At 23.7% G+C, this 15,928-nt stretch overlaps 1 protein-coding gene across 2 annotated transcripts in view; it reads right to left on the bottom strand.

Annotated features, from left to right (window-relative positions):
• LOC107164231 (limbic system-associated membrane protein-like) overlaps positions 1-15,928 on the bottom strand; it is a 147,634-nt gene that overhangs the window by 8,630 nt on the left and 123,076 nt on the right. For both annotated transcript variants that reach the window (XM_089224219.1, XM_015511974.2), the window contains 2 exons: positions 11,893-12,106; positions 10,501-10,678 (listed from right to left, as the gene is read on the bottom strand). In XM_089224219.1, coding sequence (XP_089080345.1) covers positions 10,501-10,678; positions 11,893-12,106 — 392 coding nt within the window. The remainder of the gene's footprint in view (positions 1-10,500; positions 10,679-11,892; positions 12,107-15,928) is intronic.

Raw genomic sequence — 15,928 nt, 5'->3', positions numbered from 1 at the left:
TGTAATATGTACCTATCTAGTGTTTTATTACTTATGATCAAAATGTATATAATTGAAAGTATTAAAGATTTTTTTTTTAATTTTCCATATAATTTAAATTAAATCTAATGGGAGAATTTTCATTTAAATGATAACATCCTACTAAATTATGTAAATTCATAATTCATATGAATTTATAAAACAAAAAATGCTGTTTTCAAGCCATAAAGTTATTTTAAAAGAAAAATCATATAATATATTAGTTAATAATAAATTATCATTGGGTACTACTAAAGCACCAAATGATTTATCAATCTATGGTAATTACAATTTTTTAAAAATACTATGCATATTAAAATTATTTTATTTTTTTCTGAGAATGATAATATTTATCAACTTTAAAGAATGTTTGTGAAAAATTATTCTAAATGCCAATTTAAAAGTATAAACATTGTAGTACCCCATACGTCTTACTCTTATATTTTGTTAATATTTCATACAAATTCACTTTTTGCATAATACTTTATTGTGTTATTTATTTATATCTATCATACATTTTTGATTTATTTAAATTACGAAGATAATATACAATTATTATAATCCATCAATTAGTTTATAAACTCTTTTATTTTACTATTATTTTTTAACGTATGGTTACAACGATTATTAAAATATTAAAAAATGATTGCATATTTTTAAATTATTTTTTTCGAAAGTAGACACGTTTGTTAAATAAATGGTTTTTCAGTATACAATGTGGGTAGTTATTGGTCTGTAATAATCCGTTTATAATATAATAATTTATATAAAATAAATCGTTTATCAGAGCATGCGTAATAAGAAAATTATCCCGAGAATTTATTTAGTGTGCAAACTACATTGATTGTTCATGAAATTTTTACATGTATAACTTTTTGTAGGTTTCGATCGTTTTATTAGTTTGTAATATTAATTATTATGATATACAATAGTAGCAGTATAAACTAATAAATGTATACATTACATATATTTTATTATAATTACATTTAAAAACTATATCCCTTATTAAATGTTCTAGGTAGAACTTAAATTTGACAAATCTTAAAAGTTTAACCTCTGAAAGATATTTTAAACAAAATAAAAATGAAAATTGTTGATCATTTTTTAATAAAATACGTTTTTTGTGTGGAGAAGAAACTATTATTATAACAATGTTCGTCGGCAAGTTTTTGATATATTAGCCATCAGGTAAACATATTATAAGTACCTATGTCCTAAACTATAAGAGTTTATACATATTGTAAGCTTTCATTCTCTGTCAACTCAAAATTTCTTGTTATATTTAATATATTATAATACCTATATATAAAATCATTAAGTCATTTTATAACAGTTGTATTACAGTTATCTATATATAATTCATGTAATAATAATGTAATAAGTTTCAAAAGAAAAATTTTAATTTTTTGAAATTCGAAATTAACACATACATAAATACCTAATTATGTATCTATGTAAAATATTTCAGTTTTTAATTAATTAAATAAAAGATTATAAATTGTTAAATTGTATAAATTATTGATTTTCAATGTTAAATACCTAATGAAATAAAAAAATGACTTTGGTTAATATATTTATAAATAATATAACGGGAGTAAAGAGTAGCTATAGTATAAGTATATTAATGGTACCTACTAGAAAGTAATATTGAAAAATAAACTTTGTTAACCGTAAAAGTATGACGTGTTAATTGATACCATTAAGCCACGTCGGAATTACGTTGTAACCGAAAATTGTTATGTACGTAGTAAAAGTTCAACTTATTGAGAGTAATTTGTACGTCAAAACTTTTACGAGCATTATTATTTCTGTGGGTTTCACAAAAGCGTTAGAACCGTTTCCATTACGTGGAATAAAGACTGTTTGGTGGTTATAAAAATAAGATCGAACCTCTTGTGTGTGTGCCAAACAATAACAAAAATACTATTAAAACGATGCAGTTTTTCTTACAATGCCTTCAAGAAGAAAGCTCAAGCGACTCTCAAGAAAAGAATCAAATAAAAAGTAAATAAACTTTATGGTACCATCATCATGCTATCTCAAAAAAAATTCATATTCACTATTGTAGCCAACATCAATAGAAAAATGCTGTTATAGTGTGCCATACACATTTCATGATTTGCATTGTGTTAAACTTTAGTTTTTGGTTCTCACATAATCTATTTTAGATTTTGAACGAAGTGATGAATGTATTGATTTTACAATGATGTGTTTTTTTTTTGTCTGTGTACAGCATAACTAGTCGAAATAATGCTTCAATTTCAAACTTTGGGGGTGGTTTCCGATATAAAAGTGAATATCCTTGGTGCATTATAGAGGTAAAAAGTAAACATTTTCCAACAGTTTTAAAAAAAATCGAGAAAAACAAAAAAAAAAAAAATGACAGAAAAACGGGAATTTTTACGCAAAACCAGTTTTCGACCAAATCGATTTTTTTATATGATTGTAATTCAAAAACTAATCACTATAAATACTTGAAATTTTCATCAAATGTTAATGTTAGTGATATATATATATATACAGTTAAATTTTCAAATTTTTTTGACTATTTTTGAGTTATTTATAAATCACTGAAATTTTCAATTTTTTTGAGAATTTTTATTTGAAGTATCGGTAAAAAATTTTGGATGACCAAAAAAACTTGAAAATTTAATACAAGGTTCCTTATGAATTGTTATTATTGTAGCTAAAAAAAATTAAAAATTGTAAGTCACAATTTTTTTGATAAACGTTTATATTTCAAATTTTTATGAAATCTGTCGAAAAAACGATAATTAACAAGTAATTTTGAAGTTGAAAAAGCATAAAAAATTTTGTGTTTATAACAAAGGATTAAAAAAACAACACTAAGTTTTCCTTCAAGTAGCTATAGAGAAAACTCGAAGCATCATTATAGGAAAAATTTTAAGTGCGTTTGAATTTTAAATTTTTACGATATAGCGTAACGATAACGATTTATCCTCAAACGATTTTAAATATTTGTTATTATTTAAAAAGTATAAGTCAAAACTAAAAAATTCTCAATATTTTCCTAAATAATCGGGATAAACAAACTAAAAATTAAGGAAAAATAGGAAATTTTACGTACATTCAGTTTTCGACAAAATCAATTTTAATTTTTGATTTAACTTTAAAATAAATGACTATAGATACATGAAATTTTCACTGAATGTTTATAAAATATATTCTATCCACCATGAAATTTTCAAACATTTTCGACTTAAGTTAAATTATTTATAGGTATATGCAATTTTCGATCATTATAAGTTTTTTTATATTAATATCGATAAAAATTTATTTTTTGGGTAGAAAATCTTGAAAATTTAATACAAGGCTCTTAATATATTGTTACATTAGCAGTTGAAAAATAAAAGAAATTCATTGTCACAATTTTTTTTTATAAGCATTAAAATTTTGAATTTTGATAAAATACGTAAAAATCACAAAAATATTGTTGTAATAAATTATGTTGTATAGTGTGTTAATTTTTAACCAAGTCAAATTCATATATTATGAGTGAATTTTTATGTCTTAAATTCAATGGTTTTTAATTTTTTTGGACACTTACAGGGCTTTAAGGTAATTACACAGAAATATGTTGATGACACTCAATTCGGTTAATATGAGACTAATGGTAGCGATACTATATGTGGTTTTTGGTAGAGTTAGGGTGTAGAAACTCCGTGTCATGACAACAAAAAATGTACAAACAAGCGTATAGGTAAATACAATTATAAAAAACATAGGAATGCTAGTAGCTGAACAAAAAAGGAATATAAAATATTACAGATATTCCAAAACACTGAATTAGGATTTTGATAGTACATTTTTTATTTTTGCCCACTATTTTTAATTGACTAAAATGGCTTATAACTTCTTTCCATCAGGCTTCGTGTTGTTGTTGTCTATAATGACGACAGCGGAGCAGCTATAATATAAATATTTTATTTTTTTTTTTTTTGGGAGGTGGATAGCTGGGGTCTGAGGGTTTGAGTGTTTTTATGACAATAAGGCTAGGACTGTAAATACTTAATTTATAATGTTACATTTAATTCTGTTATCGTGTAAATGTATAACAGATTAAGATCCCAAAAATATTCTTCTAGTTAATTTGCAACAATTGCGATTTGAGTTATTATAGTTTCATATATTTGATTAATGATGATAATATTTAAAAACTATTGTTTATAGCTAGTAATTTTTTAGTAAAATTACGTTGGTTACAGCATTGATTAAATATACAATATTTAAAATATTTAATATTAAATATTTCAATATTTAACCAATGGTTACAGTGTGAAAGAAATTAGTTTGAAATTATTATTTCGTTTAAATTAAGAGTTTATTGATTATCACTCATCACTACATAGTGACAATTATAATAATTGAAATATTAGGTACCTGCTAGATAGATATCTATATTTAAATATCTAAGAAGAACTAAGTAACAAAATATTTATAAACATGCGACACTGGCTTTAAAATCAGCCAACAACAAAATTTAACAAAGCTATGTATTCAAAGCGATAATTTTGATAAAATAAACGACTAAACAAATACTTTAACACTAAGACATTTTCGCTTCATTTAGTATTAAAAATATGAATTTGTCTCGTATTTAACCATATATTTTTAATTTTATAAAACGTTATTACATTGCAGTTGTATGAATCACGTGGTTCTTAAATTTAAATCAGTTCAAAATTAAAGATTACGATAAAATATTACATTCCTTGGCCATATAAAAATCATAAAAATATGAACCTAGGTATTAAAATAGTTTTTTACTAAATATGAAAAATTATGCACACCTTAGTTCAAAATTGTTCATTTTGGTTTTGAGGAAGATTACAACAATTTCCAGTAGAACATTTTTATTTAGTAGGTACTTTTAAATATTTTATTTTATTTTTACTTTTACAAGTAACAAACAATCTATATTAATTATACTGGACACAATAAGATCATGAGTTTTTGTTGAAAGAAGCCACCCATTGATAACACTTTCAGTTAGCTTAATAATTAATTTAATTTAAAAGATGGCGTCACCACTTACGCATAAAACGTCTGGGAGGATTTCCAGGTATTGTGGGAGTGGCCATGTTTTTATAAGTTGATTTGAATGATTATAACGCTAATCGAATCTTTTATAAGAAATTTTTGCTTTGCCATTTATTGTTTCAAGTTTTATTCGGCATGTATAATAGTGTATGATTCGACACTTAGGGTGTAGCATTATCAGTATTTTAAACACAATATTTTGAAAGGTTTAGATCTTCAAGATATTTATCTTTTTATCATTACCCAAAGCGGCCAAAGCTGAAGCCAGTTAGTCAGTAGTTGTTATTATAGTGTTTTGTATATAAGCAGTTTAGTTCTAAGGGATGTGTATTTATTATTGCAAAATTCAAAATATAGATCAATATTTTAGAGCATACAATAAAGATAGGATCAAAATATGTTTTTATTAAACATTTAGTACACATCTAAGTAAAACAAAATATAATTCGTAGTTGACATTACAGTCAAACTTGGATTACTTGAACATTATTAACTTTATTAACTCGAAATTGTCGAAATGTTTAATTTTTTTCACAAGAACTTCATATCTCAGCAATTTAAACAAAAATTGTTTTCTACTCGAATATTCCACGGATAACTTTAACGTTCAATTTTATTAAAATCAGTGATAGGTATGATTTGGCCGTATATCATTTGCGCATCGTCTATTTACCTGTCCCGAAATATCGTATATCGTTTGCGCATCAGCGGCCGATTATCGTTAGCACATTGTTTGTTTACCTGAAAGGTGCATGCACCAAATTATTGTACATACAATGTGCATCAATATTGTAAAAAATAAAAGGGTATAAAAAAGTTGTATTACATGATGTATTATACAGATGATAAATAATTTAAGATTTTTGAACTTAAAAATAATTAATATACATAAACATTTAAAGTTCAAATTTTAACAAAATTCATCAACAACTCGAAAATGTAACTCTAAAATTTTTTATTTTTTCATATTTTATATCACATTATACTTGTACAATATTTGAAAATTTTATATTACATGATTAATTTAGAAATGAGCAAATTTTTAGACCGAAGTTAGAAAACAATTTGTGCTTGTGGTGTACACTTTTTTCATTTCTATTGCTTAATAATATTGATGCGCAAATGATGTAGGATATTTTAAATGGTTAATGCGCAAATTACGTATAATCCGAAAATCAAACGATGCGCAATAATTATCTTAGAAAAAAGGTCAAAATTAGTAGTTATATTGTGTCTGATAAAGTGATAACTGATAAGCGTCTATTTAAACGATTTCGTTATATAAATAAATATGTAATAAATATGTAGCCAATAACAAAATTCGCTAAACAATAATTAACACCTTTTTTAATTCATAAAATATCATAGGTAGGTGTATTATGTAAAATATATTTTATGTCATGTATCAAAAGATATGAAATTAATGATTTGAATAATAATAAATATAAATTGTACTCAAGTTACTTTTATTTTAGATAAAAATAACTGAATACATTTATATATATATATATTTTTTTTTTTTAAAACTTGAAGTGTTTGCATATTCATTAACTTTCAGTTAAACAAGTCTAACAGTATATTAATAATTAAATCGCACAATTCTACACCCAAAATAATATTCATACAACAAAAATGGTGTGGCTTATAAAAAATATAGCTCATACGGAGAAAGAAATTGTATTTCAGAGTAAAAAATCATCTAATTCAATAATCTGATAAAAATAAATAAAACAATTTAAGTACTTATAAGTATATACTATTTCGATATTTTGCGATTTTCTTTTATTAAAACAATTGCATTAATAGATTCAAAAGATACATTTAAATTAATATTTATGTGTCATAAATTTTGAATAATTCTCTTTAATGTATAGCTAGTGACCCTACCTTAATATGATTTCCATTTGTATTGTCTTTGTAACTAAATTTATTCTAAACGAAACAAATATATAAATATAGCTTCAAATGTTTGTTTTTATATTTTGTGATTCTTATTTTTATTTTTAAATTAAGAAATTTTTATGGTTTATGATGATAAAATATAACTAAAAAAAATATAATCGTGATGCGTTATGTATACCTTTTATTGATATACTATGTGTAATACTATACAGAAATTTAAATATATAATAGCTTCATGATTATTGATTAAGCAATAATTTATAGTACGATGTTTTCTAAAATTAGTTGTATGTAAAACTTGAATCTGTTTAACCAATACAATTTTACAACAATACGTCATGTAACATTGAATTTTCTTCTATTTATAAGATAAAATTGTATTGTGAAATTGCACACATATTATTATTATAAAAATTGGAAGCCCATATTTAATTTTATGATTACTAAATATCGATTTAAAACTTAGAAATGTGCAAAAATATAGTTAAAAAATAAAAATTAGAAGTAGCACTGTAAAATATCATCATACGTCGGATATGTTTGTAAAGTACGTAGTTCATGCATATCAATATAAGTACGTATATTAACAATATGCTTAAGTACGATTTTTTTCTGTATTAGAATATTGTTGTTAAAAACTTTTAAAACTCTTTGTTTAAAAAAAAAATAAAATTATCTTAAAGTTTTTCATTAAAAATGGTAAATCGTTTTTTAACTTTAAGACTAACATTGTTAGTCTTATAACCCAAAATTTTAGTATGTCATAAAACTGAAGCTTTTGTTTCTATGAACTTAATATTTAGGCAAAATTAGGAAACATATTTTGTAGGTATAACTATCAAAATTTCAGAATGTGTAATACACATAAACAAGAATCAATACACCATGAAATAGAATTATTGTATTATGCAATATTAACACTTTATAACAATGGCCCTCACGTTTATTACGTTCAAATTACTTTTATTACGTGAGGTAATATGAATAATCTAACCTTGGCGTTTAAGTTAAGCACACTTACCATTGGTAAATCCCAAAGGATAATCATCTGGGATTTTCAGTTATATTAAACTTCCACATCAACATTAATATAAACACTTGAAAGAGAAAAGTAAAATATTAAATTTAAAACGAATTCATCTCTAGCGTTAAAATTATTACGACGTGTAATTAATACTATAGCTTATAATTTTCATTATATTTTGCACTTATATTCAAATTGGTATCGAGAACCATCTAGAATATATGATTAAAATAAATAATATGCATGTCATAAAAGGTGAATTGCATTTGACTGAATGCTGATGAGTATAATCTGTGTTTAGGCTTGTATGTTTATAAACTGCATTGAATAAAATAGGACCAGCAAAAATAGAAAGAAAAAAAACGTAATATCGTGGACTAAATGTAGATAGTAAAAGTAAGGAAATTATAGTTGATGGTACTTATTAAAAAAAATATTTATGATTTTGTTTTTTTTTTGCAACTAGTAGCAAAGTGATCTTAATAATATAGTCTTAATCATCTTAGTGTGCTTATATTTCATTTAGGTTAGCCAAAAATATGATTTCTGTTTTTTTTTAGAAACAATGTTACATTAAAGTTTATTTACAATGCATTTAAAAAAACATTAAATCCTAAGTTACATAAATAATGTATTAGATTCACAACGATTGTTCGATTATAATATATATTATATATTTATATATTTTCCTAAGAACATATTAATTTTTTTTTGTAATTTAAGGAGTAGTTCTACTATATTGCGCATACTTTATTTTTAGCATCATTTCAATCTTTATTTTTTTTTTTGATTCACATCCCGTTTTTAAATAGTAAAATTTAGTTCTAATAGACAGTATAATAAATATTCATTGGAATTTAAATGAACTATTAGTTTAATATAGTTAAATTACTATTTCACGTTTATTTTATTTTATTCTGAAAGTGATAAAATTTACCTACTTACCTGAATACCTACTACACAAAATAATTTACTCAAACTATTATGAAGTATGAATATTAATATGTAGTTATTATGACTTCAACTGTAAATATTGAAAAGGTAACAATATACAATATAATACATTGATAATAATTGGTAGTTATTATTAATAAGTGGATTATTTTTTTTCAGTAATTTTTTTGCTTGTGATATTTGATAGAAACTTAGGTAGGTATATTCTACAATTTATCACATTAAAAATCGCATTATTATTGTTTATGTTATTTGATGGTATAAAATAAGTAAAAATTATTTTTTAATTATGTTTATTTATTTAGTTGTTTATGATATTTATGCGTATATTTTACGATTTATCCATTTTTTAGACTTATTAATATCATTAATGTTGTGATTTTATTATAGTATGCTAAATATCATTTGAATTTAACAACAACAATGAAGTATAAATGTATTTATTCAGCATAAGGTAAGTTTATATTTGACATTTGAATATTCATTATTTATATAGTTTGCATGAATTCTTATTTATAAACCCAACTGATGAATTTAAAATCAAATTGTATTATTTTTGTTTCATTACATAATATTGTTATTCCATGTTTGTCCTAATAGTACACATTCAACAGCAAATAAACCATTATATAGACTCCCCTATCCACTTCTTGACTAAGCAATACAGCTTATATATTTGGGTATTTTATGAATGTTAATAACTTATTCAATTTTTTTAAATATTTACATAAATTAGTTTTATAAAATGTAATTTATTATATTAGAATTTTAAGGAGCTCTTTAACACAAAATGTAAATTGTTTAGTTTTACATCAGAAGCTGGATAAGCCAACAAATACTATAATCTATAATAATAACTAGGGAAAATAAAAACTGAAAAAAAAAAAAAAAAAAAAAAATATTGAAGTGTATAAACATTGTGTGATACTCTTTATATATAGTCAGTAAATATATGGTCTAGCTAAGTAGCTTTTATAATAATTTTGGTATACCTGTATAGTATTTTAAGATGGACTAGATGGAGGAGGTATTCAAATTTAAAAAAATGAAATAATGTTTGTATATTTTTTCTAAAAATTTAATGCTGATAACGTATATAATTAAAATGTTTAAATGCATAATAATATATGAAATATATGTTTATTTTTTTTAAGCATTATTTAAATATATAGTTATACATGTTTAAGTATTATATATGGATAGTAAGAACTTATAAATAACCTACCTAGAAAAAACATATAGGTATGTATGATTTTTGGTTGGAAAATAGTTAACGATTTCTAATTAAAATAATGATTAATATAAAGGATTGATTGAAAAAAAAACTTTAAACCATAAAATAGAAGTTTCAATGTTTTGAGTATCCATTTTGTATTTCAAATAGACTTATTGTAAGTTTCAATTTGTTTCAAATTGAAATAGAAATTGATGTTTGATTTAGATCGCACAAAAATAATATATGTAAAATAAAATGGGTAAGTATATATAATGTTAGATCGTAGGGGTAATTTGTTTCTGTAAACATTCAGCATAACTATTACCTGATACCGCCTCGGCTTGTATCGTAATTTAGGCTTGTCGTTTCGTGACGCCATACAATGAATTGACTTGGTTGGGGTACTTTGGTTATATAGCATTTTAGCTCTATAGTGCTACCCACGTAGTAGAATTTGTCTTTCACTTGTACGCCTCTTTCGTCTGTTATTTCCAATTGAGGCACTATAAGGAAAACAAAAATACAATTCTCTTTAAAAATATTTATAGTATATTAAATAGTTTTTAGAAACATTCTATTGGTAAATTGTGGTGCAGACAAATACAAAGTATAAATAGGTTTAAGTTCTAGTATAGTGCTAGTGTATACTATAGTAAGTACCTGTATGATTATTGTATTATTTTGAAACACAAAGACAGTGTATCCTCTAGTATAGTTTACTTTCAAGTTATTATATTTGAAATAGTTTAAAATCATTTTTTTTTAAACGTATAAATATCTTACTCATCATTAATCTTCAAAATTAATTGTATTTTATACTTGTATTTAGTGATCATAATTCATAATATCCAATAATAATTTGTTTCGTTATTTAATAAACTACATAGGTAAAAATCTATTTAATCATGATTGACTATAAGTGAAATTCTTGTTTAATGTAAGCTGTACAAATACAGTTTTAATTCATAAGCTGTTTAATGATTTATAGTTTATAGTTGCTGTACACACGCACATTAGTGAATATCAATATATCTATAATTTGATTGCGTGTGCAATATTGTATTGGTTTTATATTCATGTCAATAGTATTTTAATGTAAAACAATACGAGTTTTACATTTATTGTATTTGATATTTTTCCAGTATAAAAATAATCAATTTATAATCCTCCAATACATTTTTAATCTAGGCGATTATAAATATTAAGTATATGATTTTAATTTTTAAATAACTGTAGGTACATAAACAATTATTAAAAAAATAAGCATTTATTTAATTTTACTAAAATTGTACATAGAAATATTGAATAGTTTTTATTTAGAATGTCAATGTTAATTTTTTATTGTGTTTACTGAGATAAATATTAATAATAAAATAAAATTTGAATTTAAACATTGTACATTTTTACCAAGCTTAATTTTTACATATATTTAATATCTTGTAAGATTTACAAAAAATGTCTAATATAGTTACAAGTTAGTACCTAAATAGGTACTTCATAATAAATTAAAGCTTAATATTTTTCATACGAGTACTCGAATTATATTAAAAACTGCTATAATTTTATGATTTCATCTACAGTAGTTAGTAATATGATATTTTTTATCCTTTTAACGGAATGGTTCTATGGTGGACATGTTTAATTATGGCCTAAAATATAGTTATTTGTAACGAATGTATACCAACTAATATGGTTATACAATATTAGGAATACTAACCTATAATAGCTAGATAAACAGTGAATGCTATTGGTGGATGAGTCGATACCTGACACTCATAATGGCCTCCATCTCTTTCATTCAGATAAGATATACGGAGTTGCCAATCGTTTGGATCTTTAAATAAAAGCTCATAACGCTGATCTGTACTATACACGTGGTGACCAAATGAAAGTAGTTGCATCTTATCACCTGCCCTTCGAACCCATGACACCTGTAAACAAGAAAAAACATATTAAAATCATGCGTTATGAATTGAAAATTTCCCAAATAGGTCACTTTTTTAAATCGTACATTAACCTTAACATTTTAAGTTATAAAAAGATACGGTAACTGAGACATGTAAGAAATTGATAATTATTAGAAATGCCCGATAATTTTATATAATTCATGAAAATATATAATATAATTATTATTTTTAGTTACAAACTTATTAAGACGCTTTATTATTTCAGGAAATAAATATAAATTAAATTAAATTAATCACAATGTTTTTGATACTGCTTCATATTTTGCACCTTAGGCTTACTTTTTTGTAATTTATTCTCTGTTTTATGAATTGAATTTAAATATTTAATAAGAACCACAGACTGATATCATTTTAAGGTTAGAATAAGGTAAGACCAGTCAATCTAATTAGCTATAAACAGAAACGTTTTTATATTTAATTAGGATGTCCATAATCAAAATATTCTATAATAATATCCTAGAATTCCCGTCTACTTAGGAATGTATATCAATAAATATGTTAATTTTAATAGTAATAAATAATAATTATTATGTTTTTATTTTATTTATACTGAAATCATATTTTAATACTTGGTATAGTACAATTGTATATTTGGTTGTATAGAACAACATCTTGTTATGGTTTTGAAGATGTATGTTTATAATAACAGTTATATTTTAAATAATAAATCAGAGTTTTATGTCATTTTCACACCAGTCATAATGTTAACTGTCTACTAATTTGTTATCATTGGTAGAATAATTTAATTATTTCGTGCTAAAAAAATGTAATCAGAATGTATTTTTACATGGTTATATTACCCACGTGACCAAAAGTTATGGCTTCTCCTATGTTTCTGACTAAGCAAACCTAATTAAATAAAAATCATTTGGATTAAATTTAGAATGATTAGAGCGTTCGCATATTAGTTTAAATAAAAAATAACTAACATTTCTGAAAAATTATAACAAATAAAAAGAGTAAAAAAATAAAAAATATGAGCAAATTAAATTTACGCTACGTTAATACGTTTTTTAATTAAAAATTGAATGAAAAAAAATGTATAGAATCGTGACCATAGAATGATTTACATTTATTCAACGAACACATTTTATTTCTCATCTATAAAAAAATCACCTATTACCAATAGCCAATAAGATTTATTCAGTCGCGTCATTTGGAGTCAAGGTGGGCCCACTCTGGTGGGTTAGGTGTTAGGCACCTTGGTAAGGTGGGCAAGATCTTGTCTTTGTTTAAAAAACAGTTAATTGGGCCAGTTGTTGGTGAAAAAACATGATAGTTTTTATGGTTTTAGGGATTGACAATATTATTTAAGAATTAACATTAAGTAAATGATAATAATAGTCAAAATAATAATTATAGTATCTACAGCCGCAGACTAATGACCTAGGTAGTTGTTGAAGCCTTATTCTCAATAAAAAAAATAATAATCATAATTAAAGTATTTTAGTAGTAGGTAGTTTTTCTTTTTTCAGTTGAAATTTAATAATATTAGGTATATAATATACATATATGAATAACCTGGCGGTGTATGTAAAATAGTCGAATGTAAAAAAATTTAAGTATCGGCCAGTATAATTATCCTACGCCAGCCAATATTGTTTGTACTCATAGTGTTGAACGGAAAGACGTTGGGATATAATATATGTGCAGAGATGTTCACAGAATGCGCTGTGTTTGGATCGTGGGTATGTACGATAATATTATAGTCGCATGATATTTGATTTCTAAAATTTATTTTTTTCATTCTAACTTGCACTACTACAGTATGTATCAACTGAAGAAGTAGGTATGGAACAAAACAACTACTCTAATGTGTATAGGGCCATGATTAATAAATTATCTCAAATAGAATTTAACATTATATTTTATTATTTTGATTACAGTAACTATTTAAGTACCTAAGTCGTGTAAAAAATTTAAAAATGTATTTTAATTTTATTTGTAGAACATTTTTTACTAAGACGACGCCACAAAAGTCGGTATTATTACATAATTATTGAGCTTCTCATGTCATATTTGTAACAAAATTAGGATATTTTTGTCTATATGATTATACATAATATAAAACTATGTACGATGGGAATCGCTTGAAAATTTTATTTATTTTACTGGTATATAAACTTTTGCCCTTCGTCTCTGATTTCCCCCCGTCTCAAAAGCAAATTCATCACTGGGTTTGATTAAAATTAATAAACAACATAATAGGTACTTTATACGATGTATTATTTCACTGTAGAATATTATATTTCAAGATGAGTATTGAATCCTTATATGATGTGACCGTAATTCATGGGTATAGAATACAGCTGACTATTTTAAAATATTACTAAAAATGTTTAAGTAAAGGATACATCATACATATATATTTTATAATGATAAACATAATTATATACTGAATTAAGCTTATTGATTTTCAAATTTAATACATATATTTTTTTTACTATAAATAAAATTAAAAATAATTTAGAAATATTGGAACCACAATTTTTCCAAAACGCTTTTATGAGTCTTATACATTAAATTAGGTACATATTATAAATATTTACTAATATTCACGATACAACCATAATATCTATACCTACATTTAAGTTTGTTAAAAAAAATATTTACAAACAACTAAAACGGGAAATTGATGAAAAAAAAAGAAGTAGAGCTATATTAATATGGTATATAATTTAAAGTATTTTATTTTATTTATTCAATTGTACATTTTAATGTTTATAATTATTATTAGTTATATTGTTTGGAAACAATTAAAATATGAGTACATCAGACTTTATTGCATAATGATTTATAATTAAATTTAATTGGAGATTATGTAAACTTTGTGTAGCACACATTATAACGATTAACTTTAGTTTAACACTTCATCAATCATTGTTTACATATTAAAAATACTATAATACTAAATTATTTGATAAATAACATTACCAAAAGAGAAAGGTTTAATTTTGTGATTTAATGATTTTTTTTTGTTATTATTTTTTTATAATAATGGTTTAACCACTGTGTTTACTTTACTTAAAAGTTTTTTTTGTAAATTAGACATTTATGAATAAAAGAAATATTAATTTAATATAACATAAGCGCATTTTATAAAAGTGACTTTAATATAATTAATGATTTGCCCAAAAGCATAGATAATAATACATATAACACAGTTTAGATAAATTTGTTTAAAATACAAATTAATTAATGATAATAGTTTAATAATCAAAGTGATATACACATATATTTGCAAATATATTCATAAAACTTATACAGGGAATAAATGAAATAATATGAAAAATAAATTTTAAAGTTAAAATATTATAATATTATAATAATAAGGGATAATAATTGTTTTCACGAATTTGGATTCTTAATAATAATGCTAAAATAATGATTAAGTAAAATGTAATAAAAGTGACCGTCAATATACACAAGCACTTTTTATATAATTTCTAGTATATATTTTATTCTATGATAATTTATTGATAATTGAAAACGTTATCAGCAGGACGACATAGTAGTAAATCTTCTCTAGAAAGTTGTAGGAATAAATACATTCCAGAAAAGGGTTGTAGGGAAATGGGTTTTATGGCTTTAATCGAATCAGGGTTCCATTACGTGGGCGGTTCATAAAATCACCAACTAACAGTTTTGTTCATTGCGTTCTATTGTATATTGGTGAATTGTAAAACATATCGGAGTTAATAAAATTAAGATGTGGTGATTAGGTACCTACTCGACAATGATGTTACGATACATGGATAACCGACTTGACTCGAATCATTTATTGTA

The sequence above is a fragment of the Diuraphis noxia genome, unplaced genomic scaffold (assembly GCF_037042655.1).
Source record: "Diuraphis noxia isolate RWA-SAM2 unplaced genomic scaffold, SU_Dnox_SAM2 contig0003, whole genome shotgun sequence".
Classification (NCBI taxonomy): Eukaryota; Metazoa; Arthropoda; class Insecta; order Hemiptera; family Aphididae; genus Diuraphis; species Diuraphis noxia.
This window is presented reverse-complemented; position numbering and strand designations above follow the sequence as displayed.